The 14749-nt window shown below is 40.5% G+C and overlaps 1 protein-coding gene across 2 annotated transcripts; it reads right to left on the bottom strand.

The window, feature by feature from the left end:
• Positions 1–87: 87 nt before the first annotated feature.
• DNAL1 (dynein axonemal light chain 1) lies at positions 88–13099 on the bottom strand. Of its 2 annotated transcripts, XM_072428157.1 has the most exons (9): positions 13013–13089; positions 11220–11492; positions 9254–9292; positions 8200–8309; positions 7088–7143; positions 6459–6514; positions 5074–5200; positions 4155–4295; positions 88–2538 (listed from the first exon to the last, which is right to left on the bottom strand). In XM_072428157.1, the coding sequence occupies exons 2-9, from the start codon at positions 11259–11261 to the stop codon at positions 2492–2494; spliced, it is 618 nt and encodes a 205-aa protein (XP_072284258.1). In that variant the 5' UTR covers positions 11262–11492; positions 13013–13089; the 3' UTR covers positions 88–2491. The 2 variants fall into 2 exon arrangements, with proteins under 2 accessions (XP_072284258.1, XP_072284259.1); XM_072428158.1 differs by lacking the exon at positions 11220–11492 and having other exon boundaries at positions 13013–13099.
• Between the last annotated feature and the right edge of the window lie 1650 nt (positions 13100–14749).

The following is a 14749-nucleotide window of genomic DNA, read 5'->3' as shown; positions in this document are numbered from 1 at the left end:
CAATGAAAATAAAGGGTGAGGGGAGTTCTTCTGCTTGGGAAATTGCACCGCTTCATTTAAGCTCCATCAAATAGAAAACTCTGAGGCTTTAACGAGAGAATATACCTTTATTGTAACACCAGTGTACTCAAACTTTTTATTGTGCTGATCAGGCTTTTCAGAAGTAACAGTAAAAATAAAACAGGACAGGTTCCATATATTGCAGTGGAAAATACTACATTGATCAGCTTTGGTTTTTGAGACAATCTATTCTGTTCCACTAACACAACCATTTAAAACCACAATACACAATTTTGGCCCACAGCTTCATCACAATAAATAATTATTCCAATCAAGATCACTGGTGTGGAGGCCAATGGGAAAGCGGTAAATACTTCCAATGAAATTTATGGATTCCTAAATCAAGCAACAACTTTGTATATATATCGGGGGTCAGAAGATTTCCCTGCTCAAGTCAGTGTGATCATTGTATATGCTGTGCAGAAAAAATTTACCTGTGCTTGGAGGAACAAAGGTTTTAAAGGGAATAATTAGTATTAAAATACAAAACCGTTGGCTTGATGTAAATGTTTCTGTATAGATTGCAGTGACTTTCCCTTCTTACACAAACAAGCTCCTCGTTATCTCCAGGACTACTACAGGAATACTTGTGACCTCCTGGACAATGTGAGATAGAGAAGTAAGATCGCAATACACGCTCCGTGTTCCTATCAAACCAGAACTCGGAAACGTCTAATAGCAAACATGTTGATGAGTAATACAAAGGGTTATACACTATACCTGTTTTATGAGTCAAATGTGCTTGTACACTGCACTACATCTCATTTCCTCTAATCTCTGAATTCAGAAGGTGGGAAGGTCATGCATGTATGACCATAGGAAACCAAAAATAGAACAGTAGATGCCAGGCTGCATTACTCTGCATTACTCTGCATCCTTGCATTACAGTTGAAACCTTGAATCAACTTGAGTTGGTGGGCACAGCAACACAATGGGCCTGATGTATTAAAGCTCTCCAAGGCTGGAGAAGAAACACTTTCATCAGTAAACCTGGGTAATCTGGCAATTAATGAATTCCTGTGCTTGAGTTATATCATCCTGGCTCTGAGCCAATTAAAACTGCAGAAGATCCTCTGCTTTAACATTGAGGTTTGCTAAGGAGGATGATAGATTGTAGTAGAATGCAGATCTACCAATGTGTGAAATGAACTGAAAAAATGGGCACACAAGCCATCTAAAAAAGTGACATTAAGGTATATACTGTAATGGTACCAACACAAAATGCATGCTTTACTGAAAATGTCCATTCCCTTTAAAATGGTAAAGGCTACGCAGCCCTTTTTTTAGTGTTATGCAGTCAACTAAAATAGCAAAATGACTGTTGAAACTTCAATTACTGGTGACTCTAACATCAATCAATAGGAAATCATTTTTTGGTCAATATCTGCAACCAAGTGCAGGTTACTAATACAGATAATTCATCTAATAAAATCAGACATTACCCCACACACTTTCCCAAAGTACCTCCACCCTGAACCTTGTTTGTAGAGTTAATTTAATAAGTAACTAAAAAAAATAACATACCTGACATGACAGACAGTCAAAGCCACTGATCACATGACTAGGAACGCCTTTTTCTCACAATTCATCTCATAAAAATAATCTAATTCTGTAGTATTGTAAAATCTACTATATGGCTCTATATACTTCTAAAGGATACAAAATGTTTTGCACTTTATGGATTGAATTCTGCCTAAAACAGATATTTCAGGACGTGGAGGATGACTGAGGAGCATATTTTATGTGTCCCTGTACCAGGAGGTGCCCACCCAATGCAATCATTATAATGTCTGTTTTACAGCTGGAAGCTCACGTTTTTTTCTAAAATGCAAGTTAAAAAAGAACGAGATTACTCCCGGTATCAATGACAGCACGGGGAGGGGGTTGTCTCCAAGAAACAGTCAGCCGATTATTCATTGCACAGCATCCATACAATGCTGAAATATCTGTAATAGGTGGGCTAAGCCTAGAATGTGCTTCTCTCAGCATACACACTGGCATTTTTGTACTGAACCAATTTTTCAATGGAGGTCTTACAACAAAGAAATCCTACAGCATATTATTAGGTGGATGATGAGTCCAAAAATAAGTCATGTCTCCTTGTGCTTACCGTTGGAGCACACATTATAAGGAATGGATATGTTGTATCATAAGTCACAGCACCCAGTAAATATTAAGTATCCCTTTGTGCTTGTTAACACTTCTCTGGAGTTGCCTTGGTGAAGGTAACATACCATTTTCTTATCTTACGCCACGTTTGATCGCTTCAGATAAATAAGTCACACATAAAATAATGCCTTGCATCAATGATAATTTAAAACTTAAAAAAAATATTCAAAACTTTTTTAAATATACAAAAATGTTTATAAAAAGCATCTCTGTGTTTCTGGAGTGGTTTAAATAACTTAAAGGAGAACAAAAAAAAACAACATTACGAGTCATCTCCCTCCTCATCCTCCTGCTTGATGACTGGATTTCCTATAAAACAGTCAATGGAGGAAAAGGTTAGAATGTTGTATTTATATGATCACACACAGGTAAGACATGAGATATGCCAAATGTAGGAGCCCTATTGGGAGACAGGGACAGAGTGTGTCACTCTAAACATGCCAGAACAAGGACATGGAACTAAACCTACGCCACTCATCTATCCTGGTTTCATCATAGGGCAATGCCATCTTCCTTCTTTTCTTCTTCCTGGAGACAACCTTTGTCCATCTTGATTGGATGCCAGGATGACATAACTCCCACGCAGACACACAGGCGTTCATTCATTCCCGGTACACGCAAGGTAAGCCCACATTACATACATGTGCACCTCATCCATTTTGACAGTTCCCCGGCGTTATCAGGCATGGATGGATTACTGCAGAAGGAACATTGCATGTCTCTTTCTGCAATACCCACCAGCCTGATCATAGATTTTGCATGTTAGTTCTACTTTAATAGCAGGATCAGCAAGGAATTTTTAAAAACATTACTTACAGAAAGAATTGGACATGACAAAGAAGAAAATATTGAAAGACATTACAAAAATAAACTACAACAGGTCAAACATGTCAGAGAAATGAAAACATAGAAAATGTTTCCTTGTGCAGTACTGCAGACCCTCCAGATCCTAATAGGATACTAGAAAAGAGGAAGGAGAGCCCTGGCAGTGAGTGAGATGCCACATGGGCCTCACAGAACCACATGCTGAGACCGAGCAGAGCAGAGTGAGAGGATTTTCTCATACGAATGAGCATGCAGCTAAACTGAACCCAGGGAAGCACCTTGGATTATTTTATTGAAAGCTGAGATTTAATATGATTGAAATTCACATTACAGTGGGAATGTTTGTTCCAGATTTTTCCAAGCGGGTTTACATTTATCCTACAGGTCAACAGAAATTATCTGGCGGTGCTTTTCTCCTATTTGGCCTTGTAAACATAGGCAGTGTGTTCCTGTCATCTGATTCCTATGCACTTTAATGGTATGACAGTTCTCAGGCCTGCAGTGGATTACTATAAACACAGCAGCTCCTATGAAGATGAGCTTGCAATGCAGTCAAAGAAGCGCAGACACAGACTTTTGCTGCCTTTTGCAATTGAATGAATGTGTTTGGGCAGTGATACAGTTCTTTCCATTCTACAACATGTATGTTTTGCCATAATGGTCTGGCATCTGGTGTGATGGCATGTGGTATGGACACAGAGGTATGAAGTTTTACATACAATGACATATATTGTCATGTCCTACTTAGAATGCTGAACATAAATTCACCTTCTTGGTTTATGCTGAATATAATAGATAGCAGTAACATGGTTCCCCCCAGAAAGAACTGTAAAGTGTGTGCATGGTGTATGTTTTTAGGTTGCTGTTATTGTGTGTGGAATATTTTTCTATTGATGTGACATCCATAAGTGATCATTGCCTTAGCACATGCTGGGTTTGTTTGTTTGTTTACAGAAATTCTGGTTGCTGTGTATGAAATATCTTTCCAATGCTGTGGCATCTGAAAGTGATCGTTGCCCTGGCACAAGCAGAACTTGGTGCTGGATTCTTTTACATGAATTTTCTTTTTTCTAATGCAAGATGGTGTTAGGGTTACTCACCATCCAGTTTCTTTAGCTTAGGGAGACGTTTTGTTGCCTCTTCCACCCAATTTCCCTCCAGAGTGTGTTTTTCCTCCAGAGGATTGCCCACAAACACCAAATCCTCCAAACATGGCAGATCAGCAAGTTTAGAGAACTCCGCTAAAAAGAACAAAAGAGACATTTAGCAATCAGCTGACCATGTATCACCCATTAACATATGCCAGCTTGGGAATTATAACAACACATTATATTCTAGAACTGTTCAGGTTCTGTACTCATTGTGACACGTTGATGTGTGTTGCACCTTAGAGGAATAGTATTGATGACAGTTCTAAGGCTGCATTTGATCTGCAATGCACTACAACAACAGCAGGCCCTGATGAGATGGGGTTGTATGCAAAGCAGGGCAGAACAATATGTTTAGGCAAAAATGATAATCTTTTTCAAGCCTACTAGAAAACAAGTACAGTATTCTTTCCTATAAGGGTATGGCAGCTGGTGTCCTGGCATGGGGTGTGGATACACGGGGATGAGGTATATATGTCTGCACCAGGGTGACATATAATATGCTTTGGGGAACAATGCTCGATGTCCCATTAAATATTGGTTTAGAATGGACACAATGCTTTGCATTCATGTGTTCCCCACTTTACACCTTTCTTGTTATAAGGTGAAATTTTAATGTGCTTAAACAGACTCTCGTTTCCACATCCTAACCTGACAACTAAACAATGGATGAAATGCTGTACCTGCTGCTGCAATTCCATACTCTTAGGTAGATATATCAACCCTGCAACTCAACACTGCCGGAAAATCAGCACTGTATCATGTGACTGTAACAATGTGTACTTGTTGCATATGTGTTAAAAGCATACCAAAAATTAAAACAGGGTCTAAAATTTGACCCATGTAAACTATATACTCAAAATGCACTTACCCCAATCTTTTACTGTATTGTTGGACATATAAAGTACTTTAAGCTTCTTCATGACGTGAATTCCTTTTAATTTCTCAATTAAATTGTATGAAATCCATAGCTCTTCAAGGGTTTCTCCAACTGCCTCCTGCAAGTGTAGAACATGTAGGTGTATGAGTGGAGTAAATCAGGAAGATGCAATAACAAGGTTTCAGCTATAATTTATATATAAAAATGCTCTGGTGCTCAGACACTTTTTCTGCAGCTCATGGCAAACTGTACATCTCACTAACTTCCTGCATTACATGTTCAAAACAATGAGATGTTTCTGTATTAAAATAGTACATAGGTAGGAACTAGAACTTCTATACAAGTTACATCCAAAAATGGAAGAATAGGTCTACCTATACACTTTATATTTGGTCAAGGTCTTTAAGTGTCTAAAAAGCTGAACTACAACAAAGACATATGGTGTAAATACCCGGGAAGACTGAAAGAGATGAACTCATCAATCCGCTGCTTCTCCTTTCACTGTCTAGGCACAGGACATGGGCAGAGGGGCCAATGTAGATGTTAGTGAACTACAGCAGGAAAAATTTAGCTCTCATCCCCAGCCATACAGGGCTGCACAGCATAGTGGGGTATGTATTTACAGGTTTCAGCTTTAAAATAGTGTTATGGTCGCACATTAAAACATTATTATAAGAAGCAACCAATAACAAGCAGAGATAGAAGAATTGTTGCAGTGTGATCAGTGGATTAAGTTGTACATACCGTGTTTCCCCCAAAATAAGACCTACCCCGAAAATAAGACCTAGCACTTTTCCCCCAACCTGCCCTAATATAAGACCTACCCCAAAAATAAGACCTAGTAGAAAAAGAAAAGAAAAAAAAAGAAAAACTCACCGAGCGGGAGACAGCGGGCGTACACACTCCGGAGCCGCACAAGCCGATGCTTGCCTTGTAGTTCCGGCTCCTGTCACAGGCGGAGTGATATTACATGCATTTCGCCTGTCAGAAGCCAGGAACTCGGCTCGCGTCTTCTGATAAGGTAAATTTTTTTTTTATTTTAACCAGCACAATTACGGTATAAAAATAAAAAAAAAAATAAAAATGTGAGCAATCATTGCCCCAGCCACATTTTGTGCTGATTTTAGGTTTGTACTCTCAAATGTACATTGTTCTACATGAATATGGTAAGTGTTTTTTTTTCATTAAAAAAAGTATATAAGACCTACCCTGAAAATAAGACCTAGTGTGTTTTTGGAAGCCCAAAAAAATATAAGACAGTGTCTTATTTTCGGGGAAACACGGTAGGTGAAGGATTTTAGGTAAGGCAGTAGTGAATCCTAAAGTTTGTTATCTCTGTAAATGAGAAAAAAAACTATAAATCAGAAAACTCTTACCAGTCCATTTAAATTTTTTATGTTATTCCTTCCCAAAGACAATATTCGTAGATTTTCTGAAAGAGAAGATTTTCACAAGCAATAAGATATAGAACGTTCATACATATAAACAACAATGGTACATTTGTAGGAATTTTTACATTACCACTGCATAACGCAATATTAGCCAGAGCTGACTGGGAAAGTGCATATAATTAGGGACCCTTACAATGAATCCATTTGCAGCCAGGGATTGTAGAAACATTAAAGATGAATACTGCTTGCTGCAGTCTAAGGTGCGCTTTACTATGGTCAAATTTTCCACACCAAACCGAACAATTTGGAAAAATAAGTACCTGAAATGGTTAAACTCATTTAGATTTATTTAATTAATGGAAGCTGAGCCAGCCAGAAGTTTGCTCCCTGTACATCAGAGCAAGGAATGTAAGTAGCAGAGGATAACCTTCTAATTGCAGTGCAAACCAGCCAGGAAAACTGCCATTGACAGACGGCATGACAGAAAGAACAAAACACTTTTTTTTCTCACATAAATAGGATATGACCCAGCAATGCAATTTGGCTGCTCCCAGCACCACTGTCCTAGAGTTTAATTGTTTCACTGAAGTAACAGACTGAAATGTTACACTTACTCAAACCATTCAGGTTGGCTATCTTTTCAATGCAGTTGGTGGAAAGAGACAATTTCCTGAAGAGAAGAAAAACACATATACAATAACAAGTTAAATTGATGTATGTATGCTGTGCATAAGAAATAATGTCATGCAGACTGGCGGGCTGCCTTAGTCTTACAGCCCCTTGTCAGAATTTGCCGGGGTGCACGTTACCCTTCAATTCATACCCATAGACAGTTACCAAGTACAACATCCTAATTTCTGGTTCTATAATATCTGCTAGCATTTAAAGAGGAATATAAATATGGTTGTACTGTGATAAAAGTGGACCAGCAGCATTCTGTACAGTTTCCAGCAGCTTTGGATTCATCCACTCTGTCCTTTACTATAAACTGCTCTCAAATGCATCCAGATACATAATCCACCAGTGTTGTAAGGAAAGCATTCAATACTGTAAGGAGGCATTCTTAAAACTGACCACCCCTGGTTCCAATACATGGAAATAATTTTAAGGATTCCTCCGGGGTGAAAAAGTTGTGAAAGGTTGAGTTAGATGAATAGCAGACATCTTCTGATGCTAGTACTTGCCTTTAACTCCCTTCTCCACCATACTGTTTTCCCCACCAATGTCCTGGGTATAGTGAGGGGATGTTTGGTTCTCTCCCATCCCCCCTCAAATTAGCTCTGATTGCCTGAGCAGCCAGTTGTTAAACTTTGGCATCATCACAAGGACAGCAGAATGGCTGTGAAAGTTTTTGCGAACAGCCTTGATTCTTAGAGGACCTTTGGCAGGCTAGCAGCATGGGTGAAACATAAGTATGTGCACCAGAAAGTGAATGCTGTCCACATATACCTAATTTAATCAGTATTGAGAGATATGGCAGGAAATGAAGCCGAACTAAAGTTCCACTTTTTAAAATCCCTGATCAGACGGGTCATTTTTGCAAAAAGGGACAGGCGAAATATTCACATACAAAACATAACTAACAAAGTGCTACATTAGTGACTTTTGTGTTGTTTAAAAATAGCGTAGTACTGCCAAATAATTGATTTTGAAGTAAATAGATCTCAGGGCTGATAGGTAGATTCTCCTTGTTTGAATGCAAAGAGCTATCATTAAGAGTTCTTACTCGCAGTTGACCAGCGTGGACAGAGATGCGTCCATCTTTTCAATGGGTGGAATCTGTGCATACAACTTAACTTCCTTTGCTTCAGATGCCTTCTGCCCCATCTTTTCTTCCTAAACAAGGAATAAAATATTCATTTTAAAACGTGCATTTGGAAAATGGTCATTATGGCATTAAAACATTTGCGTGAATCAAAAGCATTTAGCACTTCAGCCAAAAGTTGAATGCGGAATGGTTTTCACCTCTCTGAGCTTTTTACTCTAAGTCTTTCCTTTTGTCTGGTTTCTTTCCATAACCTAAAAACATACTGGTATGTTAACTGCCCCCACCCCCCTCCCAAGGTTGGCCCTAGCCTATGTAATACATGATAACAATAATAATACAGTTGACATTAAAAAAAATTCAAAAATTCAGGATTTTTGAAGGTTATACTTACCTCCACACACAGGCCAGCCTTCCTCTTGCTGCGGACATCTGGCACAGTTCCAGGGACGTCTCAACGTGTATTTAGTGTTGCAAGCAAGACCTACAGCTGTTCCTGGAGAACAGCGCCATCAAAACATAAGTGGCCAAACAGTGTACTACAGTCAGTGTTTTAAAAAATGCTTACCAAAATTAATGCCGGGAAACAGAAGTAACCGGATTATCGATGGCCGGATTTTCGATTGTCAACCGTAAAAGGGGTAAGTGGAGCCGTAAAAAAACTGAAAGTATCCTAATAATTTTCCCCTTTTCTCTAAAGCTGAATAGAAATCCTTAAGCTGGACTTTCGAACAAGAAAATGTTATGTTTGGTAAAAGCAAAATTACAAAAGTAATGTATGATATCCAAAGACAGAGGGATCTATTTATAAAGCAGTTAATCTGATGTTCACTAAAACTGATGGAGAATCAATCACTGCCATTTAAACATGTGGACCTGGAAGATTCGCCACCAAGGAATGTTTCAGTGAATGTCAGGTTCATTGTTTTATAAACAGACCCCCTAAACAAATCACAGATTGAACAGTGAATGTACCCTAACAATATTTTTCTTAAAAATTTGAAGAAATTCTTACCCATTTGGCTAGGGCATCTTTAATAGTTGTTGCTTTGGCCTGAAATAAAAAAGGTTGGTCATTTATTTTAATATTAACATAATGTAAGTGCAAAAAAAAACATGTTTTCCTTTAAAAATCCAAAAAATATCATTTTTACCTTTTGTTGGTTGCCATGTAGCCCCTATGCACAGCTTCTGATACCCCAGGGGCCCATATATGCAAAGACTAAATTATTAATATTAACTGTATTTATATAGCACCAACATATTATGCAGCGCTGTACATTAAATAGGGGTTGCAAATGATAGACTCATACAGACATGAAGAGGAGAGGACCCTGCTAAAACTGCTTACAATCTAAGAGGTGAGGAAGCATTATACAATAGGAGGGAAGATATGGATTGGTGGTTGAGTAGTGAGGGTTTACAAGACAGAAGAAGACGGGTAGGCAAGTTTAAAAAGATGGGTTTAAGGGGTCTTTTAAATGTGCGGAAAGTAGGAGGAAGCTGAATAAAACGAGGCTGGGAGTTACAGCCCTTGAGAATTCTTGGAGTCGTGCGTGTGAAGAGGTTATGAGTGAGGAAGTCATTACTAGGTCATTGGAGGAGCAAAGAGAGCAGCTAGGGGTATAAATGGCTGCTGGGAAACCTAAACACACAGGTAAAACAGCTGCTGCCATGGTGACCATATATGCACAGACAATACACTTCTGGCACCATGGAGAACATATATGCATTCACTAAATGCTCATGCCTGGGGCCCTGGAGAACCCATATGCACAAACAACAATACAGATAAATACAACTTCCACATTAGGAGGTACTGATCATCTATCACAGGGGTCAGCAAACTCCGGCCATTAGGCCAGATACGGCCTAGCCGGTAGTTCGTTCTGGCCTAACGCCCCCTGGACGTTCCGGTCTAATGGCCGCCGGCAACCCGTGGCTGATCTGCCAGGGGGCGTTAGGAACAGCTGTAGCCGCCTCCTTGCTGTTGCTCCCCTATTTACTGTGGCCGGTTTGATATTCCGCCGCCGCGGTAATTAGGGAACGCTCCCTGAAGGTAAATCCCTCTCTTCTGCAATGCATACAGAGGAGAGGGATTTCACTTTAGGGGGCGTTCCCTGGTGGTGGGCGAAGCCATTATGGTGATCTATCAGATTCATTGGATTACAGGCAGAATGCAGTCCAGTGCCAAAAATGAAAATTCCTTGTAAGGCAAAGTCTTGGACATCACATTACTGAGAGTAGGGACAAACAATAGTGAAAATCTAATGTGCATCAAAAACCATATGTGTACATCTATTCTGGTGACATTGGTTCAAGAGAGATCCCTTGTGTCTGGGGACACAAAATGTAAGATACTAATACTTACCAGTCCTATGGTCTCTCAATAATATTCAGTCTCTAGCAGAACCACGCTGACCTGTAGGATGTTCAGCAACTGATAATTCAATAAGTGATAGATGGTCGAGTCTCCCACTGAGTGCTGTGAATTCACTTGCTGGCCATGACACCATGGTGTGTTCTTGAGATACATCAGTGACATTGTGCCCAGCTAATGCACTACAAAAGTGGTAGCCAGCAGGTAGCGCATACTAGGGTCATGGTGGGCAGGAAGTGAAGTGACTTAGCACCCAACAAGTGGCATACACTAATGTTACGCCTGGCTGGAAGGACATAGCAGTGATACAAGACCAGGGGGATGGAAGCACAGGGTGCCAATGGCATGTCAGATCCTGAAGCTCCTACTGGCCTGTAAAGCATTGCTAGAGACTGAAGACTGGATTGATGAGTGGTGGGGCTGATTAAAGCAGACCTAAACTCAATGTTTTTACTTTGCATATTAGGGTAACAACCCTTTTTATAAAGTAAAGATCTTCTTTTTAAGTGCAACAGCCTTGTTTTTAAAATAAAGGGTGACGCACTTCCCCTTTCAGCGATCAAGATTAAATGGGAGCACAGAGCCCCCCCGGGATACCTACGTCATGCATCCCGGAAGGCTCTTGGCTGCTCCTTCTGCACATGCTCGATCTCAGGCATTTTCCTTCACTAAGGGGAAAGTGATGTTCATCTCACACATGCAAAGTGAGATCGGCTCTCTTTTTTCCCCTCTACTGCAGGCTACATCACTCGATCTCGCACCTGCGCAGTGCGATTGGGTGATGTGGCAAGAAGATGACTGAAGATGGCGGCACTCGGCGGCGAAAAGGAGTTCCAGGACCAGATCAACGAAAGGTCCAGCACGATTGAGGAATCTGCAGAATTAAAGGTGTGATTTTTAAATTTTTCCATTTAGTTCCGCTTTAAGTATCTGTAAAGTTCTTTTGCCTTTTTTTTTTGGCAAACACTAATAATTCTGTTGGACCCTAGTTGTATTAAAGACCTCACAGGGTTTACTACACTGCCACACCTGTCTAAGAGTCACATGACTGCCGGTGTCACTTTGCCAGGTGCAGTAATACCTATAACTTGAATTCCAATGTCTGGTGGAAGTTGTTCTGTGTTCCCAGGCAGAAAGTTACTGCATAGCAACAAAGCTGATGACCAAAACAAATCTGGGCGATGATATACTTAAAGTTGAACTCCGGATAAAATTTCAAATGGAGCTCATCCTGTTCTGCAAGGTTTGAATGCTAATCTATGACGAAACAGGACATGTACTTTCTCCCTCACTCCCCCAATGCAGAACTGGAATTCCCACGCTGTACGTGGATGGCGTCAGGGATTTCTGCTAATATCTTATTATAGATTTATACATTATTATGATTAAACAGGATGTATATAGCGCCAACATATTACGCAGCGCTGTACATAAAATAGGGGTTGCAAATGATAGATGGATGCAGCCAGTAACACAGGAGGAGGAGAGGACCCTGCCCCAAGGAGCTTACAATCGAGGGGAGATATAGTGGTGGGAAGTAGTGATGGGTTTAGGAGACAAGAAGATGGGTAGGCGAGTATGAAAAGATGGGTTTTGAGTGCTATTTTAAATGAGCAGAAATTAGGAGCAAGCTGAATAGGATGGGAAGACCATTCCAGAGAGTTGGGGCAGCTCTAGAAAAGTCTTGGAGCCGTGCGTGTGATGAGGTTATGAGTGAGGAAGTCATTAGTCATCGGAGGAGCGGAGAGAGCGGCTTAGGGAATATTTTTTTTTTATTTTTACAAAGAGAGGCAACAGAAGAGGAGCGGTGGTGGGGATGGATGAGTCTGGCTGCAGCATTCCCATTCCATACAAACATTTAACCCTTTAATGGCTGGGCGAGCCTCACTGCAAGGGTATTTGGCTTTAAAATGAGCAGCGGGTCACATATAACATTTGATGAAAAGGAAAACTGTTTAGTAGACCTGAGCCCAACTATATTCAGAACAGCACAGGAGAGACACAAAGATAATACATCTTTCATGACAACCATTGGCTAATAGTATTAAAAAAACTTCTCAATCCCCCCCAATAAAGAGGCCATAAAGGTTCCTATGGAAATGTATCAGCAATATCCACGTAATCTGTAACAATAGAACATGTCGGAGCTCCATCCCCCCTCCCCCATCCAGTCCCTCGTGCTGTGTATCCCAGACAAGTCTCAGCTCCTCTACAATTACAGTTCCGTTCCTCCTAGATTGTAAGCTCTTCAGGGCAGGGTCCTCTCCTCCTGTGTCACTGTCTGTCATTTGCTACCCCTATTTAATGTACAGCGCTGCTTAATATGTTGGCGCTATAATAATCCTGTTTAATAATAATTATAATAATATGAACGGAGAAGACATTAACACTCACCATCTTTTTTTAGTTGCTACCGTCGCTCTTCTGGTTGCTAGGAGACAGCTTACTTCACTGCGCAGGCGCACTCTGCTACCTGAGTTTCTGACAGGAAGTTATCATAAAGAACGAACCAAGACAACCCGGAAGATGTAAACCAAAACATTGCCCTCTGCTGATAGTGGCTAGAATGCTGTTCTGGGATGATTGTATTTTTATCAGCCAATCACATTTTGATTGGTCCTGCAGTGTCTAAAAAACCTCAGTGGCGTCTCAAAAGAAAAAAAAGCACAAACAGAATTTCGGCTAGCAATTGTTAAGGATACATTTACACGTTCTAGGACCTGCAGTTCATTTTTAGGGCTAGATTTTAATCTACTGCCCTGCAGCTTTTTTATTTTGCTAGAAATAATGGACAAGACTGAATGCACCCAAAAAGTGTATAAAAGTGGCTAAACTGTGATGCTTGTTTGGGAAAAAAAATGCATGCAGAAAGATTCCTCTAACAAGTGTTCAAAACCACTGCACATAAATGTGAAAGATAGGTAGAACTTATTTTCCCTGCACATTTAGAAAGCTGAGGATGTGTAATGTAAATTATTGATGAATGGGCCGCTGCATTGTAGGTGCACTTCATACACTACATAAGGGGCATTCTGCTGAAAACTACATAAAGGTGCAGCAAGTTTTATTCAGCTTCAAAACCTTGAAGTCCCACTTTTGTTCCCCCCCTGGACCACAACTCTATAAAATCAAATATATCAACTATATAATTTAAAAGGCTGGTGATCCTGCCATAGTGGTTTCAGAAAGTGTATAATATGGGTAATTTTCTGACCTAAAATACAAAATTATACAACATGCGATGTTAAAAAAAACAATGGGCAGCTCTATGATAACTCATTGGAAGGTGAGTTAGGTTGTAATGTACACTTACCTGCCAGGCAATGTATTGGGAAGGCCATACTTACTTACGTAAGCTCTGCCCACCTCCATGTTCTCCTATGTTGTGTATGTTGTGTATATGTTTGTTAGCCAAACCTTCCTGGAGACAAGTCGTGTGTCACCATCCTCCCGTGCCCTGCCACCCACCCAGCCTTCTTCCTTGGGGGAGATGCTGTCCACCCCACATTATCTCATTTGTCTAGCTGGCCTTTCACTTCAGTGTGTGTCCTCCTTCCCTCCTCCTATGCTGTGTGCGGTGTGTAACACCTCCTTAGCCAAACCTTCCTAGAGACAAGCTGTGTGTCACCATCCCATCCCCCGTGCCCTGCCACCCACCCAGCCTTCTTGCTTGGGGGAGATGCTGTCCACCTCACATTGCCTCATTTGTCCAGTTGGCTATTCAGCTTCGGGATGGTGTCTTGTTGGATTGGATATACCATTTGTGTGTCTGGGCTTGGCTCCCAAGCTCTCTTCCAATGTGCTAACATCATCTGTTCCCTCACTAGACTGTGAGCTCCCTTCACTGAACTCAACGCTTGCCCAAACTATTAATATCAAGAACTGTGATTGTATTGAACATTACCCATAAGCACTTGCAATATGCAAATTTTTATCAACAGTGAGCAATGTGATTGATTGAATGAAAAGCACACGATCAGGCAGATTGTTCTTCCCAAGTCCCATTTTGAAAGATCATCTACACATATTTGTAGAGTTGGGAGATGAAAAGCGACACTTTTACTAATGTAATGATGAAATAAAAGGTTTATATGATGATGTTACATCACCTCAGGGATTAACTGCCAACAG

Source organism: Pyxicephalus adspersus, chromosome 12 (assembly GCF_032062135.1).
Source record: "Pyxicephalus adspersus chromosome 12, UCB_Pads_2.0, whole genome shotgun sequence".
NCBI classification, from domain to species: Eukaryota; Metazoa; Chordata; class Amphibia; order Anura; family Pyxicephalidae; genus Pyxicephalus; species Pyxicephalus adspersus.
The sequence above is the reverse complement of the archived record's forward strand: the minus strand, read 5'-3'. Positions and strand labels throughout refer to the sequence as shown.

Excerpts from the sequence above, each read along its gene's own strand:
- DNAL1 (XM_072428157.1), bottom strand. The coding sequence starts at position 11,261 with ATGTGCAGAAGGAGCAGCCAAGAGCCTTCCGGGATGCATGAC. Across the intron at positions 9,293-11,219 it reads AGCCTTCCGGGATGCATGAC|GCCAAAGCAACAACTATTAA; the intron begins GTAGGTATCCCG and ends TTTTTATTTCAG. Across the intron at positions 4,296-5,073 it reads CAATACAGTAAAAGATTGGG|CGGAGTTCTCTAAACTTGCT; the intron begins GTAAGTGCATTT and ends TGTTCTTTTTAG.